At 34.5% G+C, this 18,953-nt stretch overlaps 1 protein-coding gene across 2 annotated transcripts in view; it reads right to left on the bottom strand.

Moving 5' to 3' along the window:
- ELP4 (elongator acetyltransferase complex subunit 4) overlaps nt 1-18,953 on the bottom strand; it is a 149,968-nt gene that overhangs the window by 116,750 nt on the left and 14,265 nt on the right. For both annotated transcript variants that reach the window (XM_027800991.2, XM_055723034.1), the window contains exons 3-4: nt 15,707-15,828; nt 2,412-2,543 (exon numbers count right to left, since the gene is read on the bottom strand). In XM_027800991.2, coding sequence (XP_027656792.2) covers nt 2,412-2,543; nt 15,707-15,828 — 254 coding nt within the window. The remainder of the gene's footprint in view (nt 1-2,411; nt 2,544-15,706; nt 15,829-18,953) is intronic.

Raw genomic sequence — 18,953 nt, 5'->3', positions numbered from 1 at the left:
TTCCTGGATTCCTATTTTGCACAAGGAGAAATACACTGAATTGTCAGTGACCAGAGCGTGCTTTTATGCTACCGTCTGCTGTTAATGTTTCTAATTGCAATACTAATGTGCTAGAAATCTCAGATTTAGGATGAATCAAGGCAGAAAATTGATTTCATGCTGTGACAGTTTATATATTGCCCCAAGAACATAAGCAGTTCATTCAAAAAAAAAAAAAAAAGAAAAAGAAAGAAAAGAAAAGAAAAACCCACACTGTCTTGCATTGCAAAATAGGCCATCCATATACTCAAAAGTTTACATTAAATTAACCTCTGATACAGATGAAAGTTACAAACTGGCAAAGGTGCATCAAGCACATGACCTGTTACTCTGAGACATTTCTTATAAATCCATGTTTTTCTGATGTACAAGGTATATGCAATATGTAAAGAGAAGCTGTGATAGTTATGAAGAGTACTAATATAAATACCATGCATAAGAACATAAGTGAGTTACCTTGCTAGTCCGTATGAGGTCTAATAAATGGGAAGGGAATATGTGAACTATGAATGAAAATCTTTTATTACTTAGAAATGAAAACTAAACTAAGCATCAAAAATACCATAGGCAGCTTTTACTCAGCATTCTTACTTCATGTATAGCCAGATACTGGATGGAAAAGTTTTCTGCTAACATTTTTAGAGTTCTAGTTAAAAGCAAAGCTATTTTTTCTCTTTCATACTTGAAACTATTTTACAGCAGTTTCTGAAAATGTACTAGTTTATTAGTTCAATCAGTTTGGAAAATGCACCTTGAAATTTGATTCAACATTATTTTTTTTTAGCCAAAAGAAAACTTACAGAATAAATCACAACCAAGTTGTGAATTAAATGATAGTACTATGTGCATTAAACATCCAGAGTGCTGCAAGGCAACATCAGATTTTTTCTCAATGGAGTATATTCACCAATCAAATTAACTTAGCACAGCACCAAAATTTTATAATTGCATTATAAAATACTGAGTAATATCAATTTCAAAACTGTTTTTCACTTAGTAGGATATCCTGAGGAATTTTAAGGTATAGATAGCCTAAGAATTAGACTTTTATTTGCAAGTTTTATTTCTTGAAATAAATTTAACATAAACATAAAAACTGTTGTACCTCAACTATTCAGAATGATCAGCATCCAATTCAGAAAGTGACAATGATAACAAGGGAAACAGTCCACAAAAGATTGACCACTTTATTCTATCTTGCATAATCAAGGACAAGTATGTTATGTATTGCAGAGAAATACTGTATTAGTGGAAGAAGTGATTACTTCTGTGAAGTTACAGAAGATGAGTGCACACCTAACTGTATTATTTATGTTTTCCTATTTTCTTAGAACATCAGAACACTATTTGTTAACAACATGCAATTGTTTCCATATCAATGTATGAAGAATTCTGCTAGATTTTAAAACAGACAAATTATTTTGGGGATGGTTCAGAGTGGCACAGCAAGCTCCACAATAATTTGATTATTGTGGATTATATGATTACCCTGGAGGCTGTTTGATTTGGCATGTCACCATATATAAGTCTTTTCTGATACAACTATATAGCCATGTCTGTGCAATTTCACAGAAAACCAAACATGCCAGGCCTTGTAAGATCATTTTGTCACATTCCAATTATGTTTTTTAAGAATATGACTGAACTTACTAGGCAGTTATGACTACATCTAAAACAGAATTTATAAATGTAGGCTAAAATGTATAGACAAGTTTTTTGTTCTCGATAGTAAAAAAATGCTCTGATTTTATTAAAGGTTGATTGTGCTACTGGATTAAATAAGGAAGTCACCAGCCACAGGAGATACGTTATTCACAAACAACTGTAAACTCTGAAAGACTGACCACTGGGCTTGTTTCTTCTATTCTCCCTGCACAGTGATTAGTTTCTAGTGACAGTGAAGTTGATATAATCTCAAGTGCTTACTTTAGTTGTTATGCACATGGATAAGCAGGTCAAGAGCTTGCATCGACACAGTACTTTCACTACAGAGAACTAGTAAGTACTGTTGATTAAACCTACTTAAGTAATCTGTGTACAACCAAATTCAGGCAAAGTTTGCAAGTGACCCACTTATTCACACTTTTGTAAAAAGCTGTTTCAATTTAATAATACTCATTGAAAAATCCCATGTAACTTTAATGTTTTTTACTTTTGAATTATTAATGTCTGTATTAAGTTTTCTAGTTCCTGCGAACTCTCAGAATCCCTTTCTCTCTGTATCTCTAATAATCAAAAATATAGTGGTGGACGATGATTTACCCTCAGGAGGCAATCCTGTTCAGTTCTCTTGTCTAGATTCTACTGGAAAGCATTTGCTCTGCAAATTCATTTTGATTACAAGAGGAAAAAATGTATGAAATACTAATTACCTCCAATTTTGGTAAATTTTGGTAGCGCCAGGCTATTTTCATAGAATCCTGAAAATCTCCAGACTTAACAGCTGTTGTTTCTTCTCCCAATTCATTTTTGTAGGTGTCATCAAGCAAAGGGGCTGGAAGTTCCTACAGGTGGAGAGCAAAAGAATGTCAGCCATCTACAGTACAAATGGCAGTTCAGATTTTTATCCCCACCCCGGGAAACAGTTAGGTAGTACAGTTATCTTAATATAAATGGATAGCTGTAAAATCTGTAGCAAAACTTGAATAAAACAACTGTTCTGAAAGACTGGCTCCTACTAATACTGTGTGAAAAAACCCATGTAATTATTATGGGAAAAATGAATTACACAAACATAAGAGAATGCAGAATGGAAATGTCACACTGTACGCTCTGCTTTACACAAACACCACATCTTGAGCAGCTCCGTATTACTTTTTTTTTTTTTTTTTAATCTTTCTTTAAAGGTTGATACCCTAAACTATTCTATTTCTCAGAACAGAGAAGTTCCCCACAAAGTGAATTCAAGCCTATTTTATAATTAGATCACTTTTCCTTGTTAGCTTCTGTAATTCTTTCGAAAGTATTCGCCAGACAATAGCCTACAGACACAGACTGAAAACAACTGTAACAGGATGGCTTGAATTTTCTCTTCTGCTAAACATTAGGCATGATATCTACTAATGATAGATACCTCATAAACACAAACAAGGGAGTAAAAGGAAGGGCAAATATTTAATCCTGGAATTTTTATAATTTTCTAATGCAAACATTTCTGGTTCAAAGAAAACAAAAAGCATTGCACACAGGTGGATTTAATTGTTCTGTGAGGACAGAACTGCAGCTTTGACTTAGACCTAGATTAAGAACAATGTTTTACTACAGTTGGACTCTATGATCTTAAAGGTCTTTTCCAGCCAAAATGATTCTATGATTATAAATTTTCTGCCTTCTACCTTTGTTGCACTGCTGACAAAGTAAACAGTACTGAGTGGCTATCAAGCACAGCATTCGAAATTTATGCACTGGGCTTCAACACCTCCTAGAAGAATGAAGTACAACCAAGTTTTCTGACCCAACTTTATAACTCATCTGTGTAAGCCGGAGGGCACAGGAACTCTTTATCTGCTTAAAAAAGATCAAGACTTATTTGAAAACTAAGTTTTTGTTAAGCTAACCCTCTTGAGAGAGAACAGAGAGGTGGTCTCCAGGATTAAAAATATACAGGGCTAGCCAGGATCTCTGTTACAAGGTACTAAGTGTGAGGATGTGAAAAAACAAATTTGAAAACCTCAGAAGAATCTCCTTTAGGTGTAGGATACGCATAAAAACAGTGAACATAGGCAGAACTGGTACTGACCACAAACATATAAATGACATTCACGCTTTATGTAGGCAGACATGGTACAGGCACACATAGAAGGAAGACAAAGAAAGTTTAAATAAATCCATTTTGTCTTTAGTATTACACTAATTCAGTATTAAGGAATATGGGAGAGAAAACCTTTATATAGTTCAATATGTAACCTTATGAACAACATGCGTTATTTTTGATTCTTTAGTGTGAATTAACGTAATATCTATAGTTTTTGACAAAATTGAGAACAAATGTTTCTACATTCAGAACAGTTGTTTCTGTCTCTCGTTCAGTGGTTGGTCAATACACCCTCCAAGGTAAAAGGTCATGGAAGCTATGAAAACTTTTATGTACTTACTTCAACCAAGTTGCAGACTAGAACAACTGTACCTATGTATTTCAGCAGCTAAACAGAAGATGCAAGCCATACCTCTGAGCAAATTATTTTATTTACTTTCTTTTTGCAAATGAACTGCAAAAGCCTGGTAAAGTCTATTTATGAGAATGGTTATGTAAGAGTTAAATTTTCAGCTTGCTTAAAAGATACACCTGTATACAATAAACTCATATTGCTGCAGTTGCAAAAATTAAGCTTTTATGAGTAGGAAAGATTAATGAAGATTATAATTTTAAATTATTATTTACAGTATTCATTACAGTTACAGGTTTATAACAGATGTTATAGTAAAAAAAGAAATTTACTTTTGTCTAAGTTTCCTTATATCTACCCAGAAAGAAAGCAAGGAAACTTTCAAAGATTTCTGACAGGAGAAAATGAAAACAGAACACTTTACTGAAAGGTTCTGAGAAAGCATAAATACAAACATGAGCTGATGAGCATGTCAGTGCATTTCACATATATGCAGATACAATTTATTTGCATTTACTTCCAAGATTTTTCTATCTTTACTTTTAAAAGGATTTTTCTAAAAAGAAGAATGTTCTTTTGAACTTCTAATTTTATAGCTCAGATATCCACATTAAAGAGTAAATAATCTTGGTTTCCAATTAAGGTGCTATTTTGAAGACAAATTACTGATCAGTTAAAACTATTATGCAGATTTAATTTCCCAATAAAGTTATTCATAGATTTAAGCTGGCTAATGTGTAAAGGTTATTCTTTTTCAGTGAAGAGCTGGTGATACATGACCATCTCAAAATATTGCTCAATTATAGTAATTAAATAAATAAAATCAATCTTCATTTTAAAAGTGAGTTCTGTAAAGGAATATTTTTGCAGGCCAAAACAACACTTCCAGATACCCGTTCTTTTCATTCACCAAGATCAACTGGCTCCCAGGTAGTACCTGCAACTTTTTGAGTGGTGGGGCACCTCTGTTTTTCTGAAAACAAGATGCCAGCCACAGTTTGGAAGAGATCATGAAATCCTGCCTAAGCATTTAATCAAACTCCCTGAGATGCTACCACTGACAGAACACGTTGCTACCTCATCCTGCTGTAGTATCTGTCACTGGGCAGCTTCTCACATCATCTGCAAAGCTGAAATCCAGGAAATGGCATATTTTACTATTCACCTTTACTCTAAGCAAACCTAGCACCAATATTTTATTAAAGTTATTTAATATTTTTCTGCTCTAGAATCACTGCATACCTGTCAGTTGTACTACTGGTTCGTTGTTATTATGTAATAATTGGCAAATACAAATTTGAGACAGGGACATTTAGCTATATACATTTGCTTTCCTATAACCACACATAATGTATGTTTTACAAAGAGACTATTTTACACTAAAATAGAACAGAGGTCAAGACAATAAGGGGTGAAAGGTTCTTCAAGCATTACCCATAAAGTACAAGCTACTTCACTCATGTAACACTGAAAAAAAGTTCCTGCCTTGCAGTCAAGCACAGTACAAAACCTTCCTACAGGGCACTATGTGGAAGGGAGACACTACAAATAGTAGCTGTTGACACCCTAGAACAGGGTTCCTCAAACTACGGCCCGTGAGCCAGATATGGCCCCCCAGGGTCCTCAGTCTGGCCCCTGGTATTTACAGAACCCCCCTGCCCCCTGCCCCCACCAGGGGTTTGCGGGGGGGGGGGGAAACCAAGCAGCCGCAGATGACTGCCTGCCACTTCATCCATGCACTGGCCCCCTGTTTAAAAAGTTTGAGGACCCCTGATCTAGAAGCTCAAGTCCAAAACAAGCAGAGACACAATACCAATGCAACAATTAGGCACTGTGGTACACCTTAACTGTTAACAGGAGTAAAGCAGATGAAGAGATCACGGAAAAATGGTTTCACCTGAAGCTGATAAAGATTTTGGCTTTCAGAGATGAAAATCTAAGTATTCATCTGCAGTAGCCTTTTTTGCCAATATAGTTCAGTTTTCATATCTGACATAATAAAGAGGGTTTATTCTGACATAATAAAGAACTTCTAACATTGTAAAATGGTTGTCTAAGCATGACTAAAATCACACAAAGCAACATGAGAAGACCTGACACTCAGTACCATGGCAGTTAGCAGACACATCAGCTTAGGTCTGGTGTACGCTGTCTTGTCCCTTGCTGCCCCACAGAAGGAAGCAGGAGCACTTGAAGAACTCTCATACAAAAAGCAATCCTTATTTCCTCCGCTGCTTTTCCATAATGCAGTTACATAGTAACTACCATGCTTAGCTGAATAATATGTTTCATAGATGTTCTGGTCCCTATGCAAGATATGTGTTCACATGATGCAGCAAGATTAAGACATTTCTGGGGCTACTAGGTCTCACAGCCATTGAATTTTCTAACCCAACAAACACTGTGCTCTAAAGCAAACATAGCCTGAATCATAATCTTGCATGTGGTGGTTGTGAAATTTATGGCTTCTTAGTAGGCTTTGTACATAATTCAGCTGCAATCTGGAAAATGTAGTCTGCCTTTAGAGCTGACTGGTATTTTGAAGACCCATTGCTTGAGCTCCTCTTGGTATATTAACTTGATAAATATATTCCAAGATGTTGTACTTAAGCACAAATAGGAAAAAGAATTCCAAACCTATTAATGGACTGAATATATTTGTAATTTGAACACATTTTAGAGAAAGATTAACGAACAGAACTAATAAAGCTCATTTACCTCCAGATTTGCATCCTAACTTTATCACTATTATCCCAGCTTCTGTTTACCCTCATTTCTCTCCCATTTACACCAAATTGTAGGAAAGCAAGGCAGAACATGCAGTTGCTGATTGAAGGTACATCTATGGTGCCCAGAAGCAAACATGCATGCCTTCATTAGCCTGGTAAAAGACTAAACAGAATACATAGGTGATTGTTTTCTTAGGATGTACTGATTCATGCATCCCAGTCCATAATTTTTAAAAATCTTTTAACTAAATCTTTATATAAGCACATTTGGAAAGGGAGAGAGCTTAAAACTGGTTAGTAGCCTTGAGACTTGGGAGAATTACAGACACAGAACACAGCTATATAAACCTGCTTTACGGGAAATCTTGAAAATCTTGAAATTGAAATTATCCAAACAGTTTAATCTTCATATCCTCTTTTCATCTTCATGATAACCAGAACTGGAATAAAAGACTTTTCCCTCTTCTGACACTGCAAATTAAGTGCTATGCTTTGTTTCAAGGAAATAGCTCTTTCCAAACCTGACCATGGCCAACTGATAGAGAACATGTAACTCAGAAAAACTCCCCAGTTCTCATGACATGGGTATATTCTCAAAGATAAAGGCTGGCTGGTTGTATATATACTTCACAGCTCTTCAGTGTGATGAAAGGTTTCACTACTGTCCAAGAACTACAAAGTATTCATCAGTTCTCAGATTGTTCTTAAAAACAGAAGGAAAAATGAAAGAATTATGGAAAGGGTGAAGCAGACCAGCAGCCAAACTAGCCACAGAACAGAGGCGTCCTCTGGCACAGCTATACAAAAACTGAACTGAAAACTACACAGCAGAACACATACAGAGATCAGTGGAGGGCATGGTTTCTATGAGCAACATTTAAATATGGCTAAGCCTGGGCTTCTCCTCAAAATATGTGCATGTTGGAGATTCAAGAGCTTTAGCACAACACCCTTTTTCCCAGATACACTACAAACTGAGAAACAAAGACACTAGTTTCCAGCAGTCTTATTAAATCCTTATTTATGTTTGAGAACTGTGTTTCTCCATCACATGTAAAAAGCACTTAAATTCTGCAGAGAAATTATCAGAATTTTAAAAAGGATTTGGGATTTTGAGGCTATTTAGGATTAAATAAATTTATATTCTTAGAATCAAAATCAGAATTTCAGAATACAAGATTATTAAAATGTTTAAAAGTTACTTCCAAAATCTCATACAGAATTTTGAAATAAAAGTGTTATTTAAACTAAAGACTAAGAAAAGAGAGTTGATTTCTCAGCCCATAATATCTCTATTTAACCTCTTTCTGCTTAAAAATATCTCAGCTTCCATATCTTACAGCTTTGAAAAGGTTTGGGACTGACAATTTTGTGGCATCAGTGTGTCAGCTCCTTAGAACTGTTACATTCTCCCAGGCTAAAAAAAGACAAATCTCTCATAAGGTAAATAAAAAAACAAAGCATGTAGCAGTGCATTAGTTAAAATAAAAAAAAAGAAAACAAGCATTTCTTGGGGTCAACTAAAATACAAGTCTTTGCTATGCAGCATGAATACAGAAAAAGGCAGACAAGTGCTAAAGTTACTAATTGCAGTTTGGTTGGGGCCTTTGTGTCTAGAGTGAGATGTAGTAGGGAGGAAAAAAGGAGGAAGCTTGTTGGTATGTTTTAAAATAAAAAAATCAGTTTTGGGAAAAAAATAATTCTAAAGTGCTAATACTAAATGACAGTGCAAGGAAAACAATTTTGTTTCCTATGAACTAAGCTTATGAAAGTTTTATTGCAAATATGAAATAATTTATTTCATTAACAAATCTTTTATCTTTGTAAGAAAATGGTGTACAACCTGTATCTGCTAGCAATCCAGGTCCTTCTGTGTCTGCTGCCACATTACTTTGCCTGCCTTGTTTTGGCAGATGCACGAAGCAAAATCAGATTCTAACAGTTTGACCTCTCTCACTTCTTATGTTCTCTAGGGGATAATAAAATCCAAGATACAATCCCACAGCAGTTAATGAAGCTTAACCTCACACCCTCTTAATTACCAATGCATTACACCAACTATAGGCATCATACTCCTCTCTAAGCTATTTTACAATGCTAAAGAAGTACTACTGTGCTATTATTTAGCAACATAATCCAAGCTGTATGTGAAATCCCTCATATAAAATCCTTTGATCCTTACGGGTTTCAATAACTGTGTAATTAATAGTACTTAAGAATTTAAAACATTATCTATTTATGTATCAATAAATATGTTGTTCACACGGTTTTATGCAACTACTTTGCAATGTAGTATCATCACAGCTATGATTAAATGAAATAAAAAAATATTAAGGGGAGTACGATTCACTGTTGATCTCTAACTGCAACAATATTTAAATAGTTTAAACTCACATGTATTTAAGGCTTTTTTTCATTATGCTAATTTTTAGTATTTAAAGGATACCAGATGGTAAGTCAGGAAGGGTAAATATTTTCTTTTCAATAATGTATTATACAAATGTCAGTTTAAAGGGCCCTACTCCCAAAAGGGGGGAGGATTCTATTTTGCTTGTAAACACTTGTGAAGACAAGGTCTATTGTTAAAGAACACAAATGACTGGATACAGAATTTTTCTCCTCTCAGTGGCCCTTGTACAACAATTTATTTCAACCTCCAGGTAAGGCTGTTCTATGGAAATTTTTCTTTGACATACAAGAGGACCAAATGGATGTCAACCCAGGATAAACGAGAATTGTGTGAAGGAAAAAAGGAAGTAATATTCCTCTCTTTTATGAAATAAAAAAGGTTAATTGAAAGTACTCTAAGGGGTATTTTTTGTTAACCCATGGCAATATATTCTCTGCTTATCACACACAGAAGTAAACTCTACAGTCAAGTCGTAGAGCTCTCTGCTCTAACTTCCTTGCACTGTGGCTCCACTTGACAACACTGAAATCCAGGAAGGCATATGAGAAGACTGGGTATTTTTTTTGTTAATCTTTTTCTGAATCAGTTCATGAATGGTTAAGTTAGTAAAAGGTAAGTACAACAAAAAAAGAGAACGACATATCAAAAAAAGTAATGTGAAGAAACTAAATAAAACTGGGAATGCCCTTGTCCAAAATTCTGTAAACTCTGCTGCACTGTACAATGAAGTAGCCTAAACAGATTTAATAATGGCATTATTCATGAAGACCTTTAGAGATGAGCACTGTAAGCAACAGTTTACTAATTGAGCAAATAAATTCTACAAAGTTACCGACTAGGTGTGTAAAACAGTTATTTGTGAAAACTGAAACCTAAACACTTGGCTTTTTTAAGCTACTACTTTTATGATACATTTAACAGGCTAAGTAAGACCCAAGTTTAAAAACAAACCTTATTTCATAACTAAGACAATGAATGAAAATATCCTAAAAAACAGCCAAGACTGGTAGATAGGAATCCTGAAGTTTAAGTGAAACATTTATTTCCTCTGGTTCTGGAAAATCTTTTTATTAGATTGGTTTGAACTTTTGACAAAGACTAAGCTTTACACTTTAGATGGTTCCCAGCGTGGGTACTGCTTAAAAGGATTTCATTCTTTTTAAACAGAAGTGATTAATTTTTTCCCAGCATCCTCTTTCACAACCATACAATGTCTCTCTCAAATTTAAAACACAGTTTTTTAATGCAGAAAATATATAATTAAAATATTTGCATTTTAATACAGAAAGACATAAAATAGATATTCCATTTACCCAACATGCAAGCAAGAAAACCAAACAGATGAACAAGAACTATATAATAAAGAAATTAGATTTTTCAAAGGAACTTTCAAACCCTGAGACAGCTGCCAGGGTCAGCTTCAACCCTAGTCTTTGTGCCAAAAGGCTATCTTTACTTCAGAAAAGAGAGATAATAGGTGGCAGGAAAGTTCACTAGTGCTGTAAATGTAATTGGATTTCTGTGTATTAAGTGATAACATTTAACAGCACGCAGCAGCTGAATCACTGTAACAAGCTCATGTATTTTGAAAATACAATTGGGAAAAAAAGGATGATAGGAATGTAGCCCTAGTTGCATATATATTTTTACCTTTCAAGTCGTTATGCTTTTAGTTTCTTTATGTAGCATCTAAAAATGTCAGATGACAGGAAAAAATACCTCTTGCATTCATACACAGCTTCTTTCACAACACCAGATAGCGAAGAGACTGTAAGGGGTTAGAATAGTGCTTTGAAAATGAAAGCTTGGAAAGCCCTGGTCACCAGCATTATCATTTCTTCCAGGTTTCCATTCTTCCTTTTGACAAAAGTGTTTTAGAGTCATATCTACGAGGGGAAAAATGCAAGTATCATGGTTGAATGTACTTTGCTGGAATAAAAAAGTCCATGTAGACAGCTACACTTTCTTTCAGAAGGTTGTTTGCATACACAGTAATATAACACTGAAGCTCAGTGGGTTGTTTATTGTTGTTGTTTTATTAAAAAGCCCCCTGGAAATAACAAGTGACGCTGCATTTTTCCCTTTCACTGTAGTACCCCACACCACTCGTGTGGTTTCTCCTGACTGACTTGACTTCGGACTACATCCAGCAAACACAGTGAAGCTGTATATCTGATACATGTGCACGCTAAGGGCTTTACCTCTCCAGAGGATCTTCTCTGTAGTTCTCCACAGAGCAGTTTGCACATTGTTAATTTTCAAACCTGGAAGTACAATGACACCAGATGTACAAGGTATATACCGCTTCATTCCTTAGTATGGTACACCTCAAAGGACTTGATTGAGGCTGGAATTCTGGGGTATAAATTTCTTTCTAAGAAGGTTATCCTCTATAGCAGAAGTAGGAAAAGCAACCCCACCACAAGCAGCAGGCTCATAGATTATGTCACAGCATGGCTTTTTTCTTGAAGGGTATGCTCTTTAGCCTCTCTTCTTGTACCAGAACCTCCAAAAGGCAATCTCAACAGAGTCCAGAAATATCCTGTAATAAAATTCCAGCTTGAAACCAGAAATTCCATAGAAGTGCGTAAAACTTTTCCACAGGGGATGAACAGATGCAGCTCTAGAGAGCAGTTCGGGACCTCCACTCTTCCACCTCAGGCTTCCAGTCATGGTCATTGAGGTAACATTGGTCAGGGTCCCACAGGGAAATTGCTGGGCTTCAGGGGATGCTGGTTTCTGTTTCCCAGCATGTATAATGACCAGTAGGTCTTCCTCTCAAGACAAACTTTGCACAGGCTTCATGGTAAAAGCAACTTAACAGAAAGCACTCTCTATTGGCAAGATGTGCTCCTAGCTGGCAAATATAATCCATTTTTTTTCTAATTAAAACTTGTGAGAATCAGTTCCCTCCCAAGGTCTAGATAAAATAATTGGCAAAAAAGGCAAAGAAATTCTTACAAAGGCAGTTTAGGCCATTCTAGAATTTTAGTTCCAAATCTGAAGTAGTAAAAGTGAGAAGTATAGAAATGCAGCCACCACAAATACAGATACGTTTTATAATTTTTTTTTAAAGACTGGAACCATATCTTGGCACCAACAAGGAGAATGGGTGTAAAGAACGAAGCTGTTAGTTATTGTATTTTTATGGCTTCCAGAAGTCAGGCTGGTACCCAGCCTAACTTAAAGTGGATGCAAGCCTGTTCTAATTTTGGCTATATTGATGTTCAAGGTAATATTCAACCCCCTAGCTTGTTTCTTGCAAAAAGTATAACAGTATTTAAATTAAGTTCTCCTCTGTAATAAATGTTCCAATACACTGTACGCAACTTCAAAATAGCTGGCATTAACTTCAGAGTGCTGAATTATTAAAAAAAAAAAAAGCCACTAAACACAGTGAATTTAAGGAAATAGATACAAGAATAAACCCTACATACTTTATTAGTTTCTCTTTGTTTAAGCTTGAGCACCTAACTGCCTTTCATAATTTGTAGTCTAAACTTAATAAGGTATGGTACTGAAAATTGAATGGTAAGATATATTTCCTTCAGTCATTTTATTATTGAATTAGTTTTCCAGTTACCAATGCAATTGTTTTTATTTTATGCTAAATCACAGAAGTATACCATACTATTTCTTATATTATACACTGTTCCCCATATTTACGCCCTCAGAGTAAAAAGTTGCCTTTTGTTGAAGAATATAGATTGAACAGAAATGCTCTCAAATGTTTAAAATACTTTATAAAAAACAGCATGTATATAGTTCTGTAGGTTTTACCAGAGGTGTATAATTTTTCAGCATTATGTCTTAATGCCAATTTCCTGAAGGAGCTTTGACTACAAAAGGCATGAATATGTTTTCAAAGGATGATGGATAAATTGGTGGGTGGTAATATAATATATCTTAGGCAGCTGATCAGGGCTTTTTATCCTCTGCTTGTCTTTTAGTTATACACAATTTCAAGATAATTATGGTCTATAAGAATGTCTTTTCCCCTTCCTACTACCAGCAATATTTGTCTTGGTTATAGGTTCAAGAAACTTCCAATCACATCACAAAATTAGAATAGGGCAATTATGGCATCTCATCAGAGAGCTGAATATATAAATAGACTGACCACACAATATGGACATGAGGCAGTTAATGAACTGCCTTTATGTAGAACACCAGTTAATTAGAATTCTAGCCATAGAATATATTGAATCAATACTTGAATTTTATAAAATAAAAACCAAGGATAAAATGTATAACTCAGGTAGATATGTACTATATGTGTGTTGCCTTTCTAGTAAAAAATACAGTCCAATCAGATACTGAAAATAAATTAATTACTAATCTCATTAAATAAAATGCAGTATTATTCAATGGTCAGGTATGTTGTATTAAAATCCTGACTTAGTGGAGACATCCAAAACCCAAACAGCTCATTTTTATGACAGGAGAGGACTTCCTGAAGCACCTGAAGGTCCTCTTTTATTAAAAACCAAGTGAGGCAGTCATAGGGAAAACTCCTCTACTTCTGTGACTTGGAGAGCTAACTGTGGCCAATGCCAATCTTAGATTGACTTTTTCCAGGTGAAGCAATAATGTTTTTCAGGTAACACATATTGGCATTTCAAGAAAGAAGTGCCTAAGCTTTCCAAGTGTAAAAGTATGTAATTTTCTAGATTGATGCCTCACACATTACAGGGTTACTTCACTGAAGAAATTTCAAGACAGCAATACAAATCAGAGAAATCAACTCTACCATGCCTTGTCTGTTAAGCAAAGGAAGTGTTGAATAGTCAAGGTAAGAGTCGAAAAGGGTAGACAAAAGTACTGTTGGGTATATAAACACACAAATGGAAGAAGAAAACAAGATAAAAATTTGTTTTCCTCAACTCTTCCGTGGTAGTATTGTCCAACCATTTATAATCTCTTACAGTAACACCACTATGGAGTTACAACAGAGGAATGCAGTATTATTACCTAGTGTCTACCCCTGAAAAATAAGAAAGAAAACTTATTCCAAATCAGAAAACAGAGCTCAGTAAGTCACACTGAACTAACTGACCACAAACTCAAACTGGTACAAGGAAGGATAGATGTATGTAAGAACGTCTGTTTAACTTGCAAAAGGAAGTTAACAGGAGCTACGAAAAGTATGACATGTTATAAAAAATTGATTCAAAGGTGAATGAACGAAAAATAAAATGCGTTAGCTACACCTTTTTAAGAAATTTTAATGCAATGCAATAAAAAAATTCATTTGAATAATTTAATTTTGATCAGAAAATCGATCACAATGATCATGTATTATATGGACAGAGAGTCAATGACTTGATTATCAGTTATTTAAAACCAAATATTATTAAAAAAATAGCATGTTCTTACGTAATTCATGCTTCAAAATCAAAACTTATTTGTTTAGGTTGTATTCTAAACCACAAGAGCAAATGTTAAAAACTTCACCCCTAAATGAACCCTCTTTAGATTCAAAATGATAAAAAAATTATATTTTTCATAACCATAATCATATAATTTCATTAAGAATATACTTTTCCCTGAATACTGAAGTTAATATTTAATAGACAAGGCATAGAATCTAACATCAGTAGGCAGGAAAAAAGAAAAGAAATCATTTTGTCCAGAAATAGTCTCTGAAGACTCTTAAGGACATAGCCAGACTTCACTTGATGCAGAAGTAATCAGTAAATTATATGTTACTTGTGATATTAGAAAAAAGCAGCCTTAGAAAGACATAAAATATTTAATGAAATTTTGTAAGATTATCCTCATACTTCAGCATTTTCGTAGTGTGGATCAGGCTTTTTCCCTTATACAATTTCCTTATAATGGAAACACTCAGTGTTTGATTAGGAGCTCACTGATGTCTGAAAGGAACCTTTCTATATGACCTGACCCAAAGCTGACGATATTTCCTAGCATAAAAAAGACAATCAGAATGAAAAGCAGGTGTACAGGAAGCTGTAAAGATGTTAAATGACATTTTTCTTTTCTATAGGAGACTATAATAAGTATCTACACGTATTGTACACTGTTTCCACAAATTCCACTGTTTCCACAACCAGCTCAATTCTTCCTGATAGGCAGGTGGAAACTGTAAACGGTTGGGTTTACTCAAACCATTCAGCTAAGCCAGCTAGTCTGTCTGGTTTTGTCCATCATCAAAATAAAGGAGAAGCAGGCTCCTAGCTCGATTTGGCCATGGGAGGATCTTACTCCATTGTTCATAGACAGAGGATACTGATCTAATTATAATTCCCAAATCTGGCTAGTGTAAATACTCCTGCATTTCCCAACACATTCTTATGAATCACCAAGATTAATTTCTTACTATACAATTTGTACACTTCAAAATGTATACATTTATCGAAAGATTACAGTGTTACTTGTCAAAAGCTACAAGTTTTCTTTACCTTTAAGATGTTCTCAGGATGCTCTTTAGCAGAAGCAACAAACAAGTCATGTCCACAGACAACTCCCTCTGCGAGAAAATACTTGAACAAAAAACTGGAGTATAGACCATATTTATCTTCCTCTGTGAAAACAAGAATGGTTGGATTTTTTTTCTTTTTTGTTAGATAAATCACCCACCTGTATTTTCACAATACTGTAAAAGCCCTCTTTTGGTCTACCTCCTAACATATTGTCCTGGTTTCAGCTGGGATAGAATATATAATGTACAACAGAGATAATAGGCAAAATATGATTCCAAGGTTTTAAAAATAATGCTTGACAATATTGTATCCCTACTTTTTGAAGCCAGAGAAATCGTTCTCAATCATGTATTTGATTCTAAGACATAGATGGGATGCATTAGTAGTGCTATCTTCCTAACAAGGTTTCCCATAACTATCGACTAAGGTTACCAAAATAATGGCTTAATGGGAGGGGTTTTTTACTCATTTATGAGAACTATGTTAATATTTATATTCTTAATGCTTAAAATATTATTAAACTTGCTTAAAATATCTATTAATTGATGCGTTTCATAATGTAATCATATTTGGCATAAAGGTATCATTTCTTACAGACATTCTTACATGTACATTTCTTTCAAAACTGTGAGAACTACAAAAATACACAAAACAAATGAATCTACTGAAAAAAACAAACAATTTGCAACACTGTTTCTGAAAGCTAACCAAAGCAAAAACACAAACACATTCAAAAGGCACATGAACTTAGAGTTTAAGTGAGACAACATCTGTTAAACAGAGGTGAATACTAACCTACTGAAATAAAACCACAAACTCAACTGACTGCAGAAAGGCTATTATTTCCTTCAGCTTCTTTGTTGCAAGTTACGTAACAGGAATTACCAGAATTAGGAAGTCTTAATTATCTTCATACAATTAAAATTTATCATAACTCAAAACCATACAGGAAGTGAATGAGTAAATAACAACCAAAATTTGAACCATCTCTAATTTTCTTTATTTTTAGGAAATATAAACAATAGCAATATTAATGCCAGCAAAAAAAATTAAATTCTTAACAATATAATTACCCTATTAATTTTCCAGTAAAATTTTAGATCATGCCCTTTGGAATAACGTATTTCTGACATATATTTAGAAAGATATCTGAAATACTTTGGGAGAAAAGTAAATGCAACAATGTCAGGTTTCCCTTTTTCATCTGTTAATCTGCTTGCTAGAAGATAATACACAGGGATGTTGTGGCAGAAAAATACAGAGATAGATTTTCTTTATAAAGAACCAACAAGACTCTTAATCCATTTCTTGTGTTCTTTATTTTGTTTTTTTTCTTTCCTGTTATAAATCACATGCAAAAATATTAAAAGAAAAACCACAAAACCATAACAAAGGCTGAAAATAAGCAAGTTGTCATTCAAATTTAACTTCTAAAAAATACTGAGGAAGGAAAACAAAGAGAATATAGCTTTGATATGTACCAGAATAGTATGCTTTGGAGCTTGAGTCAAAGAGAACCAATGAAGTGGAGTGGGAGAAAAGAAAGAAAGGAGTTGTATATCCAAAAAGGAGCAAGAATATTAATAACAATGGGGAAACTTAAGAATCAAATTGCAGTAAAATAGTGTTGCACTGCTGCACTCCTAATATCATGCACAAGTACTGACACTTTCAGTTCTTAGACTAACAAGAGGAAGGAACTCAAACCACAAGTTTTCAGATCCACTGGAGATCCCAGAGATATTCCCCATCCTCCATGAGATACTGGGCAAAACATAATTTATTTCCTGCCTTTTTTATTTCACGTTTATATGTATTATTTGGGATACACACCTCCCCCCCCCCCCCCCCCCCCCCCGGTAAAACTTATACACTTTAAATTTGGAAAATTTATTTCTTTCATTTCTTTCTTCCTCAGAATAATCCCTAAAGATATAGTGCTAACGTTACCTACTTTGATGTTAAGGAGAAACACTTATTTAAAGATTTCCCTTTCATTAAACCTAAGAAATGAACTACAAGTGACTCTAAAGCATCATTTCAAGGTAGAGAAAAATGCTTCATTACACAGTCACTAAAACAGGAAATTACATAAAAAAATCTGGACATCCAAATAAGCCAAAGGGAATATAATAATTACAGCACTACTGCTGCTCGTGCTAGCCATTGATATATCCAGTTTATTATAGAGTTTGAGGGATTTAAGAACTCAGACTATGTTAATATAATTTACTTTTGATACTGTTAACCTGCTTAGTAGGCCATATTAACTTTCTAATGTACTTCCAATAACGTATTAACACAGTACTGACAAAAGCTTGCTGTTGACAGCACTGGATTCCTTATTAAAATTTCAGCAGGACTGATTTCCAAAAGCATTACAGAATTACAAACTGCAATTTCCTTGAAAGTTTGGAGCTCTTAATTAAATATTTTATATAGTTTACTCTTGCATGCTTAAAAAGCCATTAACAGTGTTATAGAAGAACTATTTTCCTAGCAACGCAGCTCAATACATTGTGCTGTGACTGAGCACGTAGATCCATGTATGAGACTAGGATTAGGATGGGGACAAGACTCAATTCAGATATAACTGAATTTTACGTAAACTTACGTAACTCAAAACAGATAAAACTTTTTGCAGAAGCAAAAAGTAGAACTGACACTATCTAAAGTTGTGACAAAGTGTTACAGTCTTATTTTGTAAATACAGCCTTTGGAGCCTGCTTAATCTTAAACTGCTTCAACAAAAGGAAAATAAACCCCATATGGGGAGTAATTCTCCCTTATAACTGCAATCCACGAACAGATACAACACCCCTGCCCTCTAAACACTGGTGCTCTCTGGTTATTTATGCTTTAGATGCTTACTGCAATATAATGGGTAATATATTATTCACAGTATATTGACTTCCATGTGCTAATCTCCATCTATGAAGTTTTCAGTTTAAGAACCAAAGCGCTCTAGAAATCAAAGTGACAGCATGATATCTAATTACTAATTTTTTTTTAAATTGTCTATGCTACCTGAAAGAAGCCACCAAGCCTCCCATATAATCACATCACTGCAGCAGAAGTCAGTGGAAGGAGACAATTTTGTTAGACCTCCCTCTCTTTGAACAAAAGAGAAAAAAACATGAGTCAGGTGCTCTGGACGGATCCTCAGCTGTAACATTTACATCATTCCTGGTCAATCAAAAACCTCAATTTCTTAATTTTTATCTAC

Source organism: Falco cherrug, chromosome 10 (assembly GCF_023634085.1).
Source record: "Falco cherrug isolate bFalChe1 chromosome 10, bFalChe1.pri, whole genome shotgun sequence".
NCBI classification, from domain to species: domain Eukaryota; kingdom Metazoa; phylum Chordata; class Aves; order Falconiformes; family Falconidae; genus Falco; species Falco cherrug.
Note: the sequence above shows the minus strand (reverse complement) of the source record. Positions and strands in the feature narration are given on the sequence as shown.